Source organism: Ailuropoda melanoleuca, chromosome 8, assembly GCF_002007445.2.
Source record: "Ailuropoda melanoleuca isolate Jingjing chromosome 8, ASM200744v2, whole genome shotgun sequence".
In the NCBI taxonomy this organism is placed as follows: Eukaryota; Metazoa; Chordata; class Mammalia; order Carnivora; family Ursidae; genus Ailuropoda; species Ailuropoda melanoleuca.
The window spans coordinates 88,913,716-88,936,955 of NC_048225.1; the positions used below are offsets into that span (position 1 = coordinate 88,913,716).

Sequence of the window (23,240 nt, forward strand, 5' to 3'; positions counted from 1 at the left end):
AATTACCACAGTCTAGGTGGCTTAAACAACAGAAACTTATTTGTCATAGTTCTGGGGGCTGGGAAGTCCAAGATCAGTGTTCCAGTGTGTTCAGGTTCTGATGAGACCCTCTTTCGGGCTTGCAGTCAGCTGTCCTCTTATGTGTCTTCACACGATTCACACAGCAGAGTACAAAGAGAGGAAGCAAGCACTCTGATGCGTCTTTTCTTATAAGGGCGCTGATCCCATTCACAAGGGCTCAACATATGATTTTGGGGGGAATACAAACATTCATTCTATTGCACCATGAATTAAGCAAAGAATTCTTAGATTTGACCAAAAACATGATCATAAAAGAACAAATTGATAAATGAAACTATACTGAAATTTTAAAACTTCCACTCTTGAGAAGACACTTTTAAACCTAGAGACTGGGAGAAAATCTTAGCAAACTCTACATCTAATAAAGGTCTGGTATCCAGAATATAAAAAAACCACTCAAAACTCAGGAATAAGAAAAAAAAGAAATCCAATTTTAAAATGGGCTAAAGATTTGAAAAGACATTTCACCAAAGAAGATATATAAATGGTAAACAAGCACAAAGAAAATGCTCAATTATCATCAGTCATTAAAGAAGTGCAAATTGAAACCACAATGAAATACCACTATATTCCTACTAAAATAGTGACAATACCAAGAACATGGAAAAACTGGAATTGCAAGTGGGAATGTAAAATGGAATGACTACTTTGGACCTCAAAAAAATTCAGCTGACTGAAAGAAGACTAATTAATAACAGTAGACACGGTATAAACACATTTATATAAAACATTAGGAAATGCCAACTGATTAACAATGAAAAAAAGATCAGTGGTTAACTGAAGAGGGGAAAAATTAGATAGGGTGGGAAAGAGGAATTACGAAAAAGTGTGGAGGAAACTTTTGGGAATGATGGCTATGTTCCCTATCTTGATTATACTTAACGCTTTCATCAGTGTATACAAATGCCATAACTTCAAATTCCGTATTTTAAGTATATACAGTTTCTTAAACAGCAGTCACACCTCAACAAAGCTGTTAAAAATATATATTAACCAGAAAAAAGAAAATGGCTTTTCTTGTCACTTACATGCTTGTTAGGATTACAGGTATTCAAGGATCATCTTTTAAAAAATGAGAAGTAACTTCATTTCATTTTGGGGGAAAGATTTTATAAAAACAAAATGCTTAATTTTACAACATAGAAAATTAAATGTTATCTTTATGAAAGTTTATAATTTTTAATTGCAATGATAAATAATACATTTATAAAAACATTTAAGAAAATTCATAACCAGATTCCATTTTCCTGTTCTGAATACTTAGGGCTAAAAGTAGAAAGAAGCCAGTTAAACTAGGATTAAAAATCACCCTGTAATAAAATCTTGACTAAAAAATTCCATAATTACAAAGAAATCATTCCAGAAATATACATTTACTGATAAGATTTTTCTTCCCTTTTTTATTGTAGTAAAATTATAACATAAAATTTACTATTTTCACCATTTTTAAATGTACAACTTAGTGATATTAAATACACTTGCAATGTTGTACAATCACTACCACTTTTTCCAAAATTTTCATTTCCTCAAATGTATATGCCACTATAGTAGATAATGACAAAATGTTTATTAAATGAAACAACAGCAAGAAATTAAGGGTACTTCTTTAGAACCAGTCTTGTAAATCATAGATGATGTGAAAGTCCACAAGAACAGCAAGCAGAAATTACTGCCTAGTGATTAAGTCCATCTGATAACTCACAAAATTTATATTTGTAATATATGTTCAATTACACTGTATTTTTACTTATTAATCTAAAAACAGTATCATACTGATTGAATATAGTGACCTTAAATAGCCTACTTAGCTTTTCTAATTAATTTGACCTAATTGTTTTTTTCTAATTTCTCACTAGAGGTTCTTAAGGACCTAAATAAGAAATGCTAATTGGAAATATCACTGCCATCTTCATGTTACTACTTCAGCACCAACATCAATACCTCACAGAGAACAAAGGGATTAAGAGAAAAAATTAGCATACAGCTTGAAGATATCCACAAGCAAAATCAGAACCCAGAAAGATCTCTTCTTACCAAGAAATAAAAGCTAAAATCCTTCTAAAATATTTTGCACAAATGCCCAGAATTTATGTTTACAATAATCAACACTTTGCTTCTACTGGGTTATTACAAATAAACATCATGTAGACTTCTTGGAGAGATGGGATAAAAACAAGAAAAAGAAAACTAAAATCAGGAAGCATAACCTTGACTCTTCTAGGTCCATAACACACAACCTATAATAAAAATAGAAGAGAATGAGGTCCTCCTATATTCCACAGCCCTCTTCAGATAGTGTTGTGTAGACATGCTAAAAAGTTAGAATCAAAATCCAAATGCCACCATGGACAGTTCTAATGTGAAAAACAATTTTCTATTAAATAAACGACTTCATTCTATTCAAAAGTGAATAAAAAAAATCAATTCAGGTTTTCACCTTGTTGCTTATTTTTTCAACTACTATCAAAACAAAAAAATTCCATTCTAACAGTTTTTCTGAGTCCCCAAAATTGTAAGCTTAAATATGATCGCAAGGAAGCTTCCAAAAAAAAAAAAAATTCTACAAGTGACACAGACTGAAAAATTAGCAAGCAAAATCATGCCACAAGTTACTTTATAATAAACCTTGTTTTCTGTTAAGTAAATTCCATTTAAGAATGCTCTGTGTCCTGGGGCACCTGGCTGGCTGGGTTTGAAAAGCATGAGACTCTCAATCTCAGGATTGTGAATTCAAGCCCCACACTGGGTGTAGAGATTACTAAAAAAATAAAAATAAAAAATAAACTTTGGAAGAAAAAAAAGAGAATGCTCAGTGTCTTGATAAAGATAATGGTCGCACAAAACTGAATACAATAAAAATGCCACTGAATCTCAGTACACTCTAAATCATTAATTTTGGGGTACCTGGGTGGCTCAGTCAGTTAAGCATCTGCCTTTGGCTCAGGTCATGATCCCAGGGTTCTGGGATCAAGCCCCACATTGGGCTCCCTGCTCAGTGGGGAGTCTGCTTTTCCCTCTCCCTCTCCCCCTGCTTGTGCTTTCTCTTTCTCTCAAATAAAATCTTTAAAAAATAAAATTGTTAATTTTATGTTATGTTAATTTCACACACAAAAAAAGGATTGCTTCTGTGCATATTTTGTGTCATACAGCTAACTAAAAATTATGAATCTGCTTTTCCCAATACTCTTGAAGAAGCAAGCACGTGGCCCTTATTGTTAATGGCAGACTGCTGAAGGATTCCCAACATGAAAAAGGACACAACTATAAAAAACATAAAAATTGTGGAACTGGAGATTGGATGGTACCATAACTAAATAAAGCCTGCTTTCGTCTGGACTTCTAATTGTGAAACCCATTCAAAACAGCACCAAGACTATTTTTGGATACTGCTGAAGTGGAACAAGGAACTCAAGATGATCTCTCAGTTCTGACCTGCATTTGACTAATAGCCCAAATGTTTCAGTATACTGGTCTACCAAATAAAGTCCAACTTTAAAAAAAATTTAAGCCCCTTGGAAATTTGGCCTCATCCTTAGAGCTCACTATTCACCTGTAATAACCCTCTACTTCATTCAAAGTGCTCTACTGAATCTCCCCTGAACGTCTTGCACCTCTTTGGTTTTGCTTGCTTCTCTCTGCCTACAAGGCCCTCTCCTACAGCTGTAACTATGCCTTAAGACCCAATTCAAACCTCACCTCTTCCAGTTATCATTTTCTTACTACTTTCTTTATGAAAATTCTTTTATGGCTATTGTGGATAAACTACTCCTGAGAATATCTACCCAATATACTGTGTTATTCTTATATTGTTAAAAATTCCTCTCTGCTATAAATACCCTAACTTTTTTACTGTGTCATTAGTGAACTATATCATGTTTTTCCTTAAGTAGAAAGACTAGTTGCTGTAATCTTTTTTTTTTTTTTTTTTTATTTATTTGACAGAGAGGAGAGAGAGAGTGAGCACAAGCAGGGGGAGGTGTAGAGGGAGAGGGAGAAGCAGACTCCCCACCAAGCAGGGTAGCTAACGCAGGGCTTGGTCCCAGGACCCTAGGATCATGACCTAAGCTGAAGGCAGACAGCTGACTGAACCGATCGGGTGCCCCACTGTTGTAGTCTTTTAAAGAGATAACAACAATCCATCCTTCTACCAAGATGAAGGACATTCCATTCAGAAAAAATAAGAGTATAAAAATAATAAATCTTAGAATATAAATCACTTTATTCTATTTCATTCTTTCTAAAAGAAATACACAAATTTAGCTATTTCATCTTCTCATTATAGCAACCAAAAGATTCCTTTGTGAGCAGCCTAATAAGAACATATTTTGGAACTGCACAGCAACTGTCGAACAACAGAAGCTCTTAAATATGTTTAATCGTGCTAAATTTGCAATGTCTGATTCAAAGTGTAGATATTTCAAACTCAAATAAGATTCATGTGCCTCAGGTGTATATGCAAAATTAATTGCATATGATAACACACCAACATAAATTCAATTTCCCTTTCTAATCTCACTGATCACACCTCTTGTAACAAGCACATAACTGATCAATTTTTCATCAAGAACCACAAACTGGCACTCCGTCTCACAGGTGATAAACTATGTTTCACCTCTCAACCTTCAATGAAGAAAATGAAAATTTAATCAGTACAGGTAGATTCCCTACCCCCAACACTCTAATCCCAAAAAGCTGTACATGTGGGTATGCCTAAGAATATTATTCAATCTTAAAATTTATCACATTTCACTTTTTCAGCTAGAGTAGATACTTTGAAGTTCAAAATATACTAAGAATCTAAGCTTTAAAGAACAGGTATTTTATCTTTTAAATATATATATGTATTTTAAATTTTAAGTGTGTGTGTGTGCAGGCATGTGTGAGTATATATGTATATATATTTCTTTCTGCTAAAAAATAAAACCTGAAACAATGAATAACTCAGTACCACTGACATTTGAAAGAAGTGCCCAGTATGTGGCTTCTAAGGAAATTAAGACTCACTGGTTATCACTAAAAGAACTAAGTCTCCTTTGCAAAATAGCTAATCTCAGATCCCACCCTGGAAATATATAAGTGTGGAAAAATTCTATCAGATAGAAAAGAAGCTATCAAGGGTTATGAGAGTCATATCAAAACAAGTGAGAAACTACAAGAGGCTCCTAATGGGCCAAAGTGAAAACCTGATCAATAATAAGGATAAAACTATACTAGACCAAAACATACCAAGTATGTTTAAATATATTAATTCATTAATACACTTAAAAAAGTTTCACCACTCATCTTCAGAAAATGTTAGAGAACCAGTATTATTTTGAAAACTAGAAAATAAAGGATAAGAATTAAGCAATTACCCTACCTTTTCCATATCAATAGCTAAAAATAACCAGTTTACAAAGGGAAGTTTCTCTTTATAAAATTCTGGCTAATAAACACAGGAATGCTGGAATATCACCATTTTGTGAACTCAATGAAGTCATGGATCTAGGGCTAGGCACTGATCATCAATAGCTTAGTAACATTACAAAGACAGAAACAATCTGATAACACATATCCCTCTCTTAATAGAAGTATACATCAGCACCTATAAAATGTTCTTAGGAAAAAAATATATATGCATAACATTTAATCTGAATTAGATCAAGCCTCTAGATTTAACTACAAATTTACAGGAGATAACAAGAATAGAAGCCATATTAAGGTATACCACATGAATGTAATCAGTAAAATCCAGACTCTGGGAGACAAAGAAAACCAAACTAGCCAGTTTGTTCCACCAAGTAATAAAAATAATATTTTAAAAAGGAAAGCAGAAAATGCAAAATAAGTAAAAGAGTTGGAGGGAAAACCTATAGATCAACTCTGACCAAAAGAACTTTTTCAATGACAGAAATATTCTGTACTGTCCAGTAAGGTTGCCCTTAACCTCATGTGGCTACTGAGCACTTGATGATTAAGGATCAGAATATTCCATTTTAATTTTAATTAATTTAAATTTAAATAGCTACATGTGGCTACTCTATTGGATGGTGCTGCTATAAATCAGTGGAGAATTAAGGGACTCATTAATCAATCTGCAATTTATCAAATGATGGATCTTATTTGAGTCCCTACTCAAACAAACAAATCTTTTTTTTAAAAAAAAGAGAATAAAACAATTAGGGAAATGTGACTCCTGTCAGATATTTAATAATATTAAGAAATTACTATTACTATTTTTATGTATAATAACTGTATTTTGATAATGGGGCCAGAGATCATCCTTTAAAAATATTTATAGATAAAATGTTATAATTTCTGGAATTTGCTTCAAACTAATTGGGGGGGGTGGAATGAAAGATTAGGCATTGTATTGATAATGACTGAAGCTGGGTGATGGGTAAATGGGATCCTGATTACATTCTCTGTATTTGTATGTCTTTGAAAATTCCCATAATAGAAACTTTGGAGAAGAGGGGACACTTAACTTGTATGCTAGGAAGAAGTCTGCTTTTTTTTGTTTCTCCCAGGAAGGATAGTAGATACAAGAAATGTAAAAGAAATTCTTAGAAAGGATGGTTTGGAATACTTTGCAGGTAACTCTGGTTACAAGCCAATAAACTGTCCTTTATTTAATTTTTTTAAAGATTTTATTTATTTATTTGAGAAAGAGAGAGCACGTAAGCACATGGGCAGAGAGGGGTATGGGGGAGGGAGAGGGAAATGAAGAAATCTCAAGCAGATTCCATGACCAGTGCAGAGCACAACACGGGGCTCCATCCCATAACCCCGAGATCATGACCTGAGCCGAAATCAAGAGTCAGACCATTAACTAACTAAGCCACCCAGGTGCCCTAAACTGTCCTTTATTTTATACACTCACGCCTAACTATCTGTTGGCCAGTTTTTCACTTTCTAGGTGTCATACCTGAATTTTTCTTTGACATTTGACAGTTCCTTTCAATGTGGTTAGATTGGAATGTAAAAGCACATGCCTCACTTGGACCTACAGATGTGGTTTACAATTTGAAGTAAGAGCATTACAATGTATTTTTTTTCAATGTAGATTTAGGGATATGGTAGGACAAAAATGCACCACCATCACCACCCCCAGCCAAAGGATATCCTTGTCAAATCACTGGAACCTGTAATGTTATCCTATTTGGGAAAAGGGTCTTTAAAATGTAATTAATGATCCTGAGACGAAATCATCCTGAATTACCTAAGCGGCCTGAAATCCAATGACAAATGTCCTTAGATACATGGAGGAGAATAAACAAAGTAGAAGGCAAAGTGAAGAGGCAGAGACTGGAGTAAAGTGGTCACAAGCCAAGCAAGCTGGCAACCACTAGAGGCTGGAAGAGGCAAATTCTCCCTCCAACATTCCACAAGTGTAGCTTGATTTCAGAGTCTGGCCTCCAGAACTGTAAGAGAATAAATTTCTCTCATTTTAAGCCACTAAGTTTATGGTAAATTGTTAAAACAACCACAGAAAACTAATAAAAGGAATTATCTACTCTTTTAAATATTGACTACCTATTCCTTCCTCACACTGGCTCAATAATTAGAAGTTATTGTGAATGTAAATAATTTTTTGAGTATCTTTTCCAATTTGAAGGCAGGAATTTTTGTTTCTTTTATTCAATGATGTACATCTACTGCTGGAAACTAGTCACTGATCACAACTTTTTGTTTCTTTCTACCTTTCTCAGTGGCATTCTTTCATTAAACAGCTAAAGTGGCCCTGCCCAAAGAAAACAAAGAGCATAAAGAAGAATTTACCTTACTTTAAACTCTGCCATCTTGAAGCTTTAACAATTGTTCCAGATGTCTAATAGCTAATTTAGGAAACTCTATCTGAAATCAACAGATTCATTCATTTGGTATGTTATCTTTTCCTCTGTCATGTAGAGTATATACCAATAATTCACAAAAATTTTGTTTCATGATTTAATGTTTTGTAATTATCCCCTCTACTTCATGACCTTCCATCCTTCAAACTTACCATAAAAAAATTTAAAAAAAAGAAACAGCACTGTGTGGTAACTGACACAGTATCTTTATGTATGTCATTGATTTTTACAAGGGAAGGAAAAATGGAAACACAAGACTTTAATCTGTGGTGTGCAAAGAAAGGTTTATAAACCTATGTCCCAAGCATTTCTTCCTTTCTTCTAGCTTCCTACCTGTATGCTACTCAAAGCTGATAATCATTTTTGTCACAATTTTACTACCTACTTATATCATTATCTTATGTTGTAGCAATGAGCTTCCAATTACATTTAATTCTCTTTCAGTGAAAAAGAAGGAATTTCATCAACTTGAAGAGCAATACTATTTACTATTCAGAAGCACATCTTTCCTATTAGTGAATGAGCTTGAGGTTAGTGGCACCTTTAGAGAATACACAGATTATTTTTGCAGGTAATAATACTACCTAGAAACGGCCATTTCTACAATATAAATGAATATGCAATTCTATTCCACTGTAAACATGAAATAATACCCTTCAGAAATAACTTCAGTATACACCTGAAACTAATGTAGTGTGTGTCAACTACGCTTCAATTTTTTTTAAATCAGAAAGAAGAAAGAAAAAGGGAGGGAGGGAAGGAAGGAAGGAAGGGAAGGAGGAAGGAAGAAAGAAGGAAAAAAGAATGAAAACTTCATTACATGGCTTGAATATCAATCAGATCTTTTTATCCTTTCTTAAAGAAGTTAATGGAGGATTAAAAAGTATATCACTCTTATAGAGATGATAATTATCTTTTTAGCTTGGCTCTCGTTTCAACTTTCACTCTTAGCCATCTGTATTTCTCAATGGCTCTCAAAACAAGGTTGCAGTGTCTACAAATGAATCCAGTATTTCATTTTTTTGGTTAAACTCTCTACTAGTCCCTGGGATATAGTCTTCTCATGTAATATTAACCTACTACAAGCAGAAAGATTTTTGAAAATCAATCATAAAGGACTAAACAATACTAACAGACAAGTGGAAAAGAAAAGACACTCTCCTGCCACTGATCACCTGAAAATGTAGCAAATTAGATACAGCTCTCCCTATTATAAAATGGTTTTATTTCCAGTTCAGAAGAGTCATATTAATAATTTTAAGGAGATAATGATACAGGATAACAAAATGGAAAACCATGGGAGGGGAGATACAAGATAATAAATATGAGAAAAATAATATATTATGAATGCATAGATTTGACAGTAATCATATACATACAAAAACTACTTCATGAATTTTAGAAATGCAATTCAGTCTTCCATCCTCTAGAACTAAAAAGCAAGCTCACATCTGTTAAAACAACAAAGACCTGGGGACAGAGGTGAGGTAAAAGAAGATGCCTGAAGTGGACTCTGTCCATTCAAGCATATAATCGGAATGAATAATTTACAAGCATACTTTCATCTTCAGTGCCACTAAGAGCTGAATTCTAAGGAGCTTAGGGAGATTGTAACACATCTGCTAACCAAGTTGAATAAGCAGAGGGGACCTAAGCAAAAATGATCCAACAAAACCTGTTCACAAGACTGGGGAGGGGGTGGGGAAACTAAAGACATGGCAGAATAGCAGAGAAGAGTGTAGTTGTGGGCACTGACTTACGTCCTTAACTGTATCTATTCATTCCACTTCAGAAAATCAGATAGTTGTATTAAGCCAACTGAATCAGAGAGCTGTATTAGGTTAACATTAGCTATATATACTCCCCAAAAGATTACTTTATAAGATAACAAGAGGCAGAATGTGAAAGGAAAACAATCAAAGCAGCAGTAGGTCTTTCCATTTTAATTCAGATAATCTGAAAAATCTATTCCACTGAATAGACATATATTTTAAAAATTCTAATAATTCAAATATGATTTTTCAAATTTATGCCTATTTCATGTATCTTTGAAAGGAAGCATTTCAAATACAAAAATTAGTAGGTTGTCTTACAAAAAATATACAGTCACTCAACAGTTTATAAAATATGATTTCTCAGCAGTCAAATGAAACTCTACACTTGGCATCAAGACAACAAAATGCCACAAAAACACAAAATCTTTCAATGAAGATCTCACATCATCTGCTTCTCTACTGGTTTTAAAGAAATGCTACATGTGTCACCTCAGACTATACCTTATGAAATTACAGTATTACCATTATAAAACAACAACGAATAATAATATGCTTAGCCATCTAACCAGCAAGTAAAATTCTGCATCTCAAGATCAAGTTAAAAATTTAAAAACAAAAATAAAAGCAAGAACCAAGCTAGGTCAATCTACTCCCTTTTTCCCACAAATAGTACTTTGGCTTCAAGGAAGATTGAAGAAAAGGATTCATTTTTATTCCTACTCATTGATGTGCTCAGTAAATATGTAAGGTATTTTAGATACGAGGTATAAAACAGAAAAAAAGACAAAAAATCTCTGGTCTCAAGGGACTTATACTGGTCTCAAGAAAACTAAAAAATCAATGAGAAACATAAATACATAAGATATCAGAAAGGGACAAATACTATGGAAAAGAAATAAATAAAATGGAGTGATGTAATTTAAAGTGACTGAGTGGCTATGTAAGACTGGATATTCAGAAGGCCCTTTGAAAGACACAGCCACAATGATCAAATGATTCTCCTCAGGTCAAGAGCTAAAAAGCCTTATTCTAAGAGCAAGCTTGGGCTAATTTAGGTACAGAAAGAAAGGCAATGTGACTAGTGCCTTTGGGGGGAAGGGGGAAAATGGTAGAAGATAAAGTCATGACCACAGGACCAGATTATTTAGGGCCTTATAGTTCAGAGCAATAAATTTTTACATTATACCCTTGGACTGTAAGAAGGAGCCTTATGAAACTCCACTGTCATGCTTGTAAAACTGCTGTTGGGGAGGGATACTATTCACCACACCAAACAAATACTCTTCATGAAGGTCCAAAAGAAGAATTTCTCTCAAATCTCATGGTTAACAACAGCTGAACTTTTTCTGAGAAACTGATATAAATTTACCTTACGTGAATTCTGAAATTAATGATGCTCTCATCTGAACCCCAGAAAATTGAGAGTTGAATTTACAATTAGCTTCTAGCAATTGTATAAAACCTTATGGCATCTATTTTTTTAAATAAAAGTTTTATTTTAGGATAGTTTTAGATTCACAAAAAAGTTACAAAGATAGTCCACAGAGTTCCCATATACCTCCCACAAGTTTCCCCTATCATTAACATCTTATGTAAGTATGGTACATTTGTCATAATTAATGAACCAAAACTGAAATATTATTATAAACTCAAGTCTATAATATACTCAGATTTCCTTAATTCTTACCTGATGTTCTTCTTCTGTTCCAGGATCTTTACAGTATCCAGTTTACATACTAAATTTACTGGAGCTTTATCTCACTGTTCTATTTTAATTTCCCCCTTATTCTAACCTCTGTAACTACTATTACCTAATATATTTTAATTCTATAAACCTCCCCCAATACGTCTGGGAACCATGTGGAGTAACAACAAGAACGACAAAAATGAGTAGAGAGAGAGTTCTTGAAAGTTAAAATTAGCTTTTTCCCAACAAGTCATACAGCTCAGTATTATTCAAAATAACACTTCATAAATCTTTTAAAAATACAGAGACTCAAAAAAATACCCAATTAAAAACTGTATTTGAATATATCATTTGGATAAAAATGCAAAGTCAATATTAAAAAAATATTTTTTATGTTTCAATATTAGTTTTTTCTCTGGAATTCTCCTTTTGTTGACACATACAGCATTAGTAATACTGATTGTCCTTATTGAGCCACGCAACATTAGCATGGTCTCAGATCACACAAATCTCAAATGAAGGCGAGGCAAAATGATCTTCTGAAGTCCCTCTCAGTTATAAATGTCAATGATCTCTTAATTCTGTGACTTAGGTTGACTGTCAGATTCTCATATTTTGCCATCACAAGTAAAGAGCAGAAAACAGTATGCTTCTAAACAAAAGATAGTACATTTTTAAAAGAGAATGTCAAATCCTGAAGCTTTACTTGAAATTAATCCAGAGAAAAACAAAAACAGATTAATATAGTGTATAAATTATATGAGTAATATATAAATTTATATGTATATAAACTATGTAAATCAAAAGTACCCTGGGAAAGGGGAAAATTCACCCCCACCACAAAAAGGTGTGAATATTTACCCAAGTATATTAATTTCATAAAGTGGCTGAGATACCAAATGGGGAAAGGGAAAAAAAAGCATGAGAGAAGAGGTATAAAAAAAAAAAATCAATTCATCAATTTTTCTATTTCTAGTCTCAACTATTTACCACCAGTTCTCTATTACTGAAAATTTGACAATGTCAAATGGGTATTGCAATTAAGAGGTCTGTTTTCACATCTACACTAAATTGTTTTGTCTCAAAACAATCCTATTAAGGTGTCACTGATTTACTGCTGGGGAACCATTAGCTGGCAGCTTCATTTAATCTGTCCCAAATATCCAATACCTCACTGGCAGCAGGAATTGTAAAAACACATTAGAGTTTAAGGGTTTTTAGCATCATTTTCCAAAAATTCCTTAAAACACATTCCACTAAAGACTGACTCCAAGGATTCTAGGTGTGTACCTAATCTCTATATTAAAAAAAATCCACAATTCTAGTCACTTTAATGTTCTCATTCTACTGTCATGGTATGCTGCTCTACAAGTTTTTCTGCAGAAAAAAAAAATGCCAATTAAATACTAAAATGTTTAATTACTTGTGCCATTATTTAAAAATCAATAAACTGTATAAACTTTAACATGGAATTTAAGTCACCTTCTCAGTCATAGAATATTTCCAAATGTAAATAGTTACAAAAAAAACAGATTATACAGAAGAGTAGGTAATAATATATATCAAAAGAGATTAAATATAAATTGGTAAGGGATGCCTGAGAATAAGTCCTTAAGCTTTCTTATGAATATTATTTTGGAATGTGAGCACTACCTAATTACAAGTCTTGTATTTTAAATAAAAAGAGACCCTTTATTTTTCAAGAATCAATATATAAATGAATGATCCATGAAATTCACTCTCAAAGGATGAAGCAAAACACCATAAATCTGAATGTTTATTCATAGGAGTAAAAAAAGCAGCTTTAAGTGAACATGTCTTAATTTTTTAATGCACTGAAATCACTTTGTTTGGTTGGTTTATTTTTAAGTGAGGAAAAAGCCCACTATATTAATGATGGGTAAAGGCACTATCTTGAAATGTCCTACAAAGTTGCAAGAAAATAACTCACTAGTATAAAAAATTGTGTCTGTGGTCAACTTCTCGTCAACAAACACTTTCATATACTATGCCCTTTATCAAATAAACCACTTCACTCTTACAGAATCAATTTCAAGTCACCTTTCTTTCACTATAATTATAAATCCATTCCATCTTAAACAAAAATAGTATGAAATGTGAGGAACCTGCTTATTTTACTGTAACTCATCTAAAGTAACAAGTCAGCAAAAATGTCTTCTTTTTTAAAAAGATTTTATTTATTTGAGAGAGACAGACAGACAGAAAGAATGGGGGGAGGGGGCAGGAGGAGAAGCAGATTCCCTGCTGAGCAGGAAGCCTGAAGTGGAGCTCTATCCCAGGACCCTGAGATCATTACCTGAGCCAAAAGCAGACGCTTAACCGACTGAGCCACCCAGGCACCCAGCAAAAATGTTTTTTAACTCTAATAAATGATGATAAGCTATAACCATTCAACATACGTAATTATTCAGCACAGCTATTACTTAGATTCAATTCAATACAATAAACATATTAAAAAATATAAATATCCTCTGGATGCTATAAGCAAACAAATATTCCTGTATTCTAACAGAATAATCAAACTATCAATGAATTTAAGAAGCCTATAAATCTACTGCTAATTACTGTCTAAAAGACGTTAGCATTGATCATATTGAGCCAAAATTATTTAAGATTTATGGCAAGAGTTCTGGACTTTGGCTATTCATCAGAATCACCTGGGAGAGTGTAACACTACCAATGCCTGGGCTTCACTCCCAGATCTTATTTTAATTGGGCTGAGATGGGAACCAAGTATCAGTATTTGTATAAAACAAACAAAACAGGGGCGCCTGGGTGGCACAGCAGTTGAGCGTCTGCCTTCGGCTCAGGGTGTGATCCCTGCGTTATGGGATCGAGCCCCACATCAGGCTCCTCCGCTATGAGCCTGCTTCTTCCTCTCCCACTCCCCCTGCTTGTATTCCCTCTCTCGCTGGCTGTCTCTATCTCTGTCGAATAAATAAATAAAATCTTTAAAAACAAACAAACAAACACAGGCAAACTGAATTAAACATAGAGCAGATTTGAGAACTACCAACTTAGGATATACTTCAGTTTTAAGATTAAAAGAACTTGCTCACTGACACCAAAAGTCTACTAAAAACTTAAGGTGTAGGAAAAAAAGAAAGTGAAGAAAAAAGACAATATTCAAAAAAATAATCGGGGACTAGCAAACATTTTTGCCTTTAAAAAATGTTAAAAGTTGAAAGCCTTATCTTAGATTTGGTTGATAGATCTGCTTATGCTGCATTAGTTATAGAGAACAAGCCTAGCAATACAAACACAATCATAAGAATGAATGACAGAAATAATTACCATTCAAATTTAACACCACAGAAAGACAGTAAATTAATACAGTATCACGATCGAATAACACAAAATTAAAGTCACTCTAATAACATTTTCTAACCTCAATACTACACAAAACAGTGTTTCTTTAAACCACTTTCCAATACCTTCAATTCTTAAGTACCTCAAAAGAAAAGAATTCATTTTAAGAAGATAAAGTTACACAGCTTTAATCTGAGATTAGAAAGAACAAACAACTGTGGAATATTTCCCTTATGAAAGTAGCATATACATCTGTATGATCAGCCCACAATACTCCCTTTACAACAGGGTCCAAAGAAGTTAATGTCTCTGAGCAATGAGATAAAAAAAAGTTCTTAACTATAAGCAATTTAGCATATTATCACAGAATTCCGTTTTTCTCTAATAACAGCTAAAGTGTATGAAAATTACTAGCAACATGAGCCAGCATGAAGGGATGAAATGAGGATCACCAGAACATGTCAGAATATGTTTGTTACAAACTGGATAGTAAAACTTAAAAGAAAAACTAAAGATAAGTAGCCCAACCTTGAGAATAAAATTAAAAGAACCAATAATAAAGCAAGTTACACAGCATGAGGGAACCAGATAAACTTCCATGTAATTTCATTTTTCTTAAAATGAAATTTTAAGAAAATAATTTTTAAAATATTGAGGTACTCTTTAAGACACATAAAATAAGAATAAAGAACTAAACATTTTGATAAATCTTAAGTGCTTTCAGTTAAACATTAGAAAATTAAATATATTAAATATTATCATCCAAAATTCAGTGACATATTATAAAACTAATACCTAAAGGCCAATACCCTGGTAAAGATTTCAATATGTTAAAGGAAGCACATTTTGAATGCAGAATGGTTAGAGATGAAAGATGTACATTTCTATGTCATTAAAGAAATGAGATTTTTTCTTTTTTCTTTTTGGTTTCAGGAGTAGAATTCAGTGATTCAGCAAAGAAATGAGATTTTTAATTATAGACCTATACTTTTTATTAAACAACTTAAGCATCTGTTACATGTCATAAAAATAGCCTCCAAAAGCCTGTCACTAGAATGACTTCATAGAGTTCCAGTTCAGTATCTCATAAAAATATTAATCTGTTAAGGATGTACTATATGGTGACTAACATAATAAAAAATTATTATTAAAAAAATATTAATCTGTACACACTATCTAGATTATTCTTGGTATATACTTTTTCACATTCACCTCTCCTGAAAAAAATGTGATGTGAAATTTTAAAAGATTACCCAGCCTTGGAGGAAACACTCCTTCAAGAAATAACTGTTGAATTAGCTCCATTATTTAATGACACAAGAACTCTTACAACTTTAAATTACAACTCTCTAAACCTACCAAAGGTTAAACCCATAAGAACGAGCCAGTGAGTAGAAGCTGAGATAACAGAAAAGATCAATAAAGATAACTGGAGAGATGACTACTGTCCTTAGATCAGTGATTTTAAGACGGCCAAACTATGCACATGCATATATATACATGCTTATATCACCTACACACATACACACAGTAAATATGCTTCGTTGTTTTGGTTTGGTTTTTTTACTAATCCCAATCTAAAGACATGGCATAAATAGATAGGAAAAATTAAACTGCCCAGACTAATTATGGACTAAGGGCTCACTAAAGGATGGATGGATGGATGGTTGGATGGATGGATGGAAAGACGGATATAAAAATACATTGGAGGTGGGGGGATGATACAGATAAGAACTTTGACTCTAAACCAGTATCTGTGATTCACAATGCTAAGGTGATTCAAGGACTCAGTAAGGGATCCATCGTAGGGTAAATGTGAGCTTAACAAACAAAAAGTCTGATTGAAATATAAAGTAATCATAATATATATTTTTAAAAAGCATAAAAGATCTATATAATAGGGCAGGATATATTAGTTTTATACTATGCAGTTTAATATATCTTCCCTTACAAAGGGATTTTATGTGACTAAATTAGGGATTAATGCATCTTACCTTCCACAGAAGGTGCCTGATCCTGAGCTGAATACAGCATGTCCTTGAAAGCCTATTAAAAAAAAAAAAAAGTGAATGAAATCATGAGTAATCTTTACACTAAAAGCATTTGATGCTAAACAATTACTTCTTTTTCAATATCCAGACTACATGATTCCCTAAATTGAGAATTTAGTAAAATACATCAATTAATTTTAATAAGCTAAAACCCAAATACTATACTTTCATATCAATCCAGTATTGTCCAATCTTTAAGAAAATGGCTAATATGTACACTTTAAAAATTAAAGGACATTTGGAAAAGAATGAAAAATCTCCTGAGAGATCATAAACTCTCTTGACTAGAAGAAAATAGTGACAGAAACTGAGAACAATGGTCCTAGAGAAATACATGGAACTATGCTTAAGAAAATATGAGATACTGGATACAAATTTTTTTTAATTGTAGTAACATAAAAGTATCATAAAATTCACCATCTTAACCATTTTCACATTAACAATTCAGTAGTGTCAAGTACATTCACACTGCTGTGTAGACAATCTCCAGAATTCTTTTTATCTTGGATACAAACACTCTTTCAATGAAGGCCTGGAAAGTCCTCCATAAGAATTCAGGACTATAAATATATTTACAGATTCATTGTTTTTTTCCAAACCAATGAATTAACTACCAATAATATTTAAGTAATTTGGATGGCTACAGTTTGGTCTCCCAATAAGTGGTTTTGGGGCAGTAATGAAAACCATTTCCCCATACCCATTAATATGGTAGAATCAATCGAGTGGATAAGGCTCCAGTGCTGAAGAGCTGGTCATAAACAGATGGCTATATCCAGTCCCATAGCATCAAAGTTTCAAATACCATCTAACATTAGTGATTCTCAAAGTGGCCTCCAGCCTCCCTCAACAACTGACATTGGAGTCAGATAATTATTTGTTTGGGAGAGGAGGTGGGGGGGGGGCTGTTCTGTGCATAATAGGATTTTTAGTATCATCCCTGGCATCAAGAGACCCACTAGACTCATCTAGATACCAGTAGCAACACCTCCACCAAAACCGTGACAACCAAAAATGTCTCCAGACACTGCCAAATGTCCCGTGGGGGACAAAATGAACACACTATCCCCACACCCAGAACCACTGCCCTAGAGTCACTCAAGTTTAAACCCAAAAAGGAGGAAATAAACCTCCAGGGTAACCCGTTCTATATTCAAGTCCAGTAAATTATATTCTTCCCAAGTGAATTTACCATTTGCTTTAGGACCAACCTGTTAGTTCTATGGCTAACCAAGCCTGACAACATATGTAAAAAAGATTCCCAATGAAACAAGGAAAATTAAAATTTTTAATCAATGCATTTTGTTCATTTTAATCCATGTTTTTTAAAAATCTTCGTAGGAAAATTGTGTATATTTAAAAATTTTAACAGCTCACATGCTTAAATCTGTAACATTCAGTAAGATTCACTGTTTATATAAAATTTGAGACACTATAGTAATGCAATTGTGGTATAATAAAAAATATTTGCTCTTTGTTTCAGGTTCTTGGTACAAATTTCTGAAAACCTTTAGAATCTACTCTTTTTTACATACTAATGAGATGGCTCATGGTGGGGCGGTGGGGGGGGAGCCAAAATAGCTTCAGGATGGAGATTGGTCCCCAGAAAAACCGACCACCTGATTAATGTGATTAGAGGGATAAAACTTCCAGCCCTACCCCCAGATCTCTGAGGAAGACAAAATGGCTGGGGACTGAGTTCAATCACGAATGGCTAAAGATTTGTAGTCACCCAGGCAGAAAAAGTATGGGTATCCTGGGTACCCCATTTATAGCTGGCATCTCAAATGAGGGCAGTCTTATGGGACTAAGCCTTTACCCATGGGGTCTGTGCTAACTCTGGATAGTGTCAGAATTAAACTGAATTATTAGACACCCAGGTGGTGTCAGAAATGGTTATTGGTGTTAGAAAAAAGAACTGGTCATCACTTCTTGGCCTTTTGGCTAAGATCAAGTGTAGAGAAAAGAACTGGTCAGAAGTGGTGTCAGAAAACACACAAACAGAAATCTTTTTTACAAAACCTTCATTACTGGGTCACAACTTTTCTAAGACTACATTTGAAGGTCAGCCTCATGTTTACTGACCGTTAATTCTTAAACTTAATTATGTACAAAAGCCCTAAGTGAATATGGCAAAGGTATGGAACTTCTTTTAAGGACAAAGTATACACATTCACTATTTTCTTTAAAATTTCAGATGTCTCAAGGACATCTGAGTCTAAAAAAAGAAGTTAGTCCAGAAGATTTTATCAAACATCAGAAAGTCTTTATGTTAGTTTGGACTGGAATTTCATATTAAAGTCCTACACAACTACAGAGTAGTGGTTATTTTATAGTCTTCCATTAGGTATTTTAAGAGAGTAAATGAATAGATTGCTTACAGCAAAGTATATCTCTAGATAGAAAAATATAAGAAGGAACACATAAACCCAGACAGAGAATATTTACAGAAATAAATCTATTATGGGAACAGGTAATATCGGAGACTCAAATATCTGAATAAAGTTTTTCTACTTCTGGAGTATAATAGGCATGTATCCCAAAATTAAATGATGCTATCAAGAACCAAATAAACCATTAATGACTAGCACAGTGGCTTCTACACAGTAGAAGCTCAATAAATAGTTCTTGAATTCAAAAGCCTTTCTTCCTCAGAGAAAATTACTTTAAAAATGAACAAAGCACACTGAAAAAGCATACTAAGCAGTACCTTAGTGATATATTAATGAAAATGAATTAAATTTGCAAAAGGGAGGCTTACCAAATTAAGTTTTTAAAAGATGATTAAAATTTTATAAAGAGAAAAATGATAATAGCCTTCATTTAGATTATAAAACTGAATCATAATTTCATTTCAATCAAGACAACTCTCAGTAAAATCAGGGACAATTCTTTTTGCTTCTTACTACTTCAATGTTCCTCTGAATAATAGAAACCTCTAAGTTTTTTTATTGTATTAAGTCTCTAGAGAACTCCATAAACAGGATACCATTCTATTCTTGTGACATGAGAATAGCCCCCAAATAGGAACTAAGAAGGGGGGAAAAGCCTACAAAGTAATGTCTACATTAGTACTTATATTTTGTTGTCTATAATATGAAACCACTTGCCTGGGTTAGGAACAGTACGTCCAACTACACAAAACAACACATTCAAAGAGTTTCCTCAATTTATGCTGTTTCCCTTTAAGGATATCCATTACTTTGTATAAAACTCTGAATTTGGGGGCATCTGGTGGCCTCAGTCCATTAAGCGTCTGACATGATTTTGGCTCAGGTCATGATCTCAACGTTGTGAGATCCAGCCCAGTGATGGGCTCTGCAATGGGCATGGAGCCTGCTTAGGATTTTCTCTCCCTTTCCTCCTCCCCGCCTAAATAAAAACAAAAACAAAAACAAAAACAAAACCCTCTGAATTTGTATAATAAAATCAATATACATTAATGTGCATTACAATAGATTTTTTAAAAAGATTTATTTATTTACTTTGAGAGAGAGCATGGGGGGGCGGGGGATCCTAAGCAGGCTCCCCTTAGAGCTCAGAGCCCCACGCAGGGCTCAATCTCATGACCCTGAGATCATGACCTGAGCTAATATCAAGAGTCAGACCCTTAACTGACTGAGCCACCCACGCTCCACACAATAGATTTCTTGGATTTTCAAAGGATTCAAAGCAATCTTTTATATCAATATCTCTACTGTAATCTGAGTGTTAAATTGTTTTTGTTATGTTATTGAAATATATATATACTAAGGAAAAAACTCCTTTAGTGCTTATAACAACTCAGGTAACAGTAAAATCTTCCAAATTAAATCCAAACACAACCACAAAACCAATACTATTCAACCAACAACATTAACATGATAGGAAACAAAACAAAATCTCAACTGGCAACATGAATACAATGCTGTCGTTATATCTGTTCTTCTGAATTTGGAATGCCTATGTGACTATCAACTGTGATATAATTCTCCTAGTACCTCTCCCTACTATGAGGTAGCATAGTACAGTGGGTAGAAGCAATGGAGCCAGACAACATGTATGAAAACCAACTCTACCACTTAATAGCTATGTAAGCCTGGGAAAATTAACTTCTCCGTATAACAATGCCCTCATCTATACAGCAGAAGTGATCGCACATATCTCACAGGTCTATTATGAGAATTAAAAAGTCTTAAAACACAAATCCTCATATTAATTATAATTCATGACTATACATGAAGAGTACTTAGAACATAACAGATAAGAATGTTAGCTAATCCAATGTGAACTACCACAAAACTTACCTCATACGGTAGGTTGTGACATCATTTGGCGATCAACTATTTGGACATGAATACATCATTTATGCATTAGATATACCTCATTCCTTATTAACTCTTCATAAAGTAGTACAATACTACCTGGAGCCAACATGACCAAACAAGCATAAACACAGTTACTGCAATCTCCTGGCATTTACTAGTTTATAAGACAGTCATTTACATGATCTAGAATATGCTATATTTTCAGAAAACCACCATCATGAATGTACTATATTTCTAATTCTCATAGGAAACCTACAGACTCCTAAGAAAATACATACAAATCCCAGGTTGCATATGCTTTAAAGAACAAGGTCTCCTAATCGTATTATTTAAACTTTCTATAATATATATCTCTATTGTATGAAATAGGGTATAGCTCAAACCTAACATGTATGCTCAATAATACTACCATTACAAATTTCTTATGTTGTTCATTTTTAATAACACATAGATCATCATTAATCCTTTCCAAAGCAAGGCCTTTTCACAAACTGAGATCAGAAGCTAGAAAAATTCCTATTTCCATGTGATATATATATATATATATATATATATATACACACAATGGAATATTACTCACCCATCAAAAAGAATGAAATCTTGTCATTCACAACAACATGGGGGGAGCTAGAGTGTATTATGCTAAGTGAAAAAAGTCAGTCAGAGAAAGACAAACACCATAGGATCTCACTCATATGTGGAATTTGAGAAACAAAATAGATGAACATACGGGAGTGGGGAAAAAAAAAAAAGAAAAAAACAGAGAGGGAAACAAACCACAAGAGACTCTTAAAGAACAAACTGAGGGGTGATGGATGGAGGTGGGTGGCAGATGGGTTAGATGAGTGATGGGTATTAAGGAGGGCACTAGATATGATGAGCACTGGGTATTGTATATAAGTGATGAATCACTGAATTCTACTCTTAAAACCAACAATGCACTGTATGTTAGCTACAATTTAAATAAAAATTAGAAAAAAAGAAAAAAGAAACTCCTACTTCCTATCAACTCACCATTAGCCTCATATATATCATACTATAAATATTAACACCCCCACCAATAAAATATCTAACCCATGTTGTTCTCATGGCTTCAATATTCATTCAAAGCCAGCACACTGGAATCTAATTACTGAATAATAAGCAATGAAACAAACAGGCATTTAAAGAGGAAGGGAAAGGGGTATTCGTCATAAACCTTTAAAACAGTCATAATCTCTATTAACAGTGTTTAATAATTAAAGTTTACACCACAGACTTTTTTTAATCTGAAAACTTTTCTAAACAGAACTCCTGAATAACAAAATTGTGATGTATTTTTCAAAACATGTACACCATGAGCGTATCTACAGCACCCTAGAAACATTCTCCAATTATTTTTTTCAGTTTCTACTTCCTCTTTTTGCATTCCCTTTTTAATTTTTTCACCAGAAATACTGGGTAGTCTGTGAATAATTTACTAGTCAGTTACATGTGACCTGGTTTTTGTCTCATCGTCTAGAAAATCGGTCATGTTTTCATGATACTGACGTGTTAAGGGCAGTTCTGTAAATCAAACCATAAACCTCAAAAGGGGGCAGCTAGCATTCTCATGTGTCCTGTACAAAGAATCACCATCTAATTAGTGCTCATTTCTATCCCCGTATAGAAATAAACTAAGCTAGCTCTGTTTTTGATGACAGAAATAATCTGCAAAGTCAATAAAAACTCTTACACAAATTCTTATAATGTAATATATTAAAGTTCAAAATTAATGTACTCTTGCACATACTTAATCCAAAACCTATAGTATATTAGGATTATGCATGAGTCAATTTTCATGGAATTTAAAAGCACCCCATCAGCAAAAGGCAATTCAATATGCAAAATTTGTTACAACATAAATTATAATTGAAATTAATTATTAAATGTATAAAACATATAATAGGGACAACTAATTTGGAACATGTCATGTTATATTTACATTTATAAATTACTGCGCTAATATATTCTGACATTCACTGATGTGGCTTTTACTATTTCTATGTGGATATCTCCCAAAACTATATCCTCAGCCACATGTCTGCTAACACAAACTCAATGTCCAAAATTCACTTTTCCCAAAGCCTGCTCTCTTCATGTTCTATATTTCTTGTAATGCCATTGCCAGCCAGCATCCAAATCACATAGATTCACAA

The 23,240-nt window shown here is 33.5% G+C and overlaps 1 protein-coding gene across 1 annotated transcript in view; it reads right to left on the reverse strand.

The window, feature by feature from the left end:
* The window catches only part of XPR1 (xenotropic and polytropic retrovirus receptor 1), a 236,222-nt gene that overhangs the window by 192,631 nt on the left and 20,351 nt on the right, over positions 1-23,240 (reverse strand). The window contains exon 2 of the mRNA XM_002920794.4: positions 16,700-16,751. Coding sequence (XP_002920840.1) covers positions 16,700-16,751 — 52 coding nt within the window. The remainder of the gene's footprint in view (positions 1-16,699; positions 16,752-23,240) is intronic.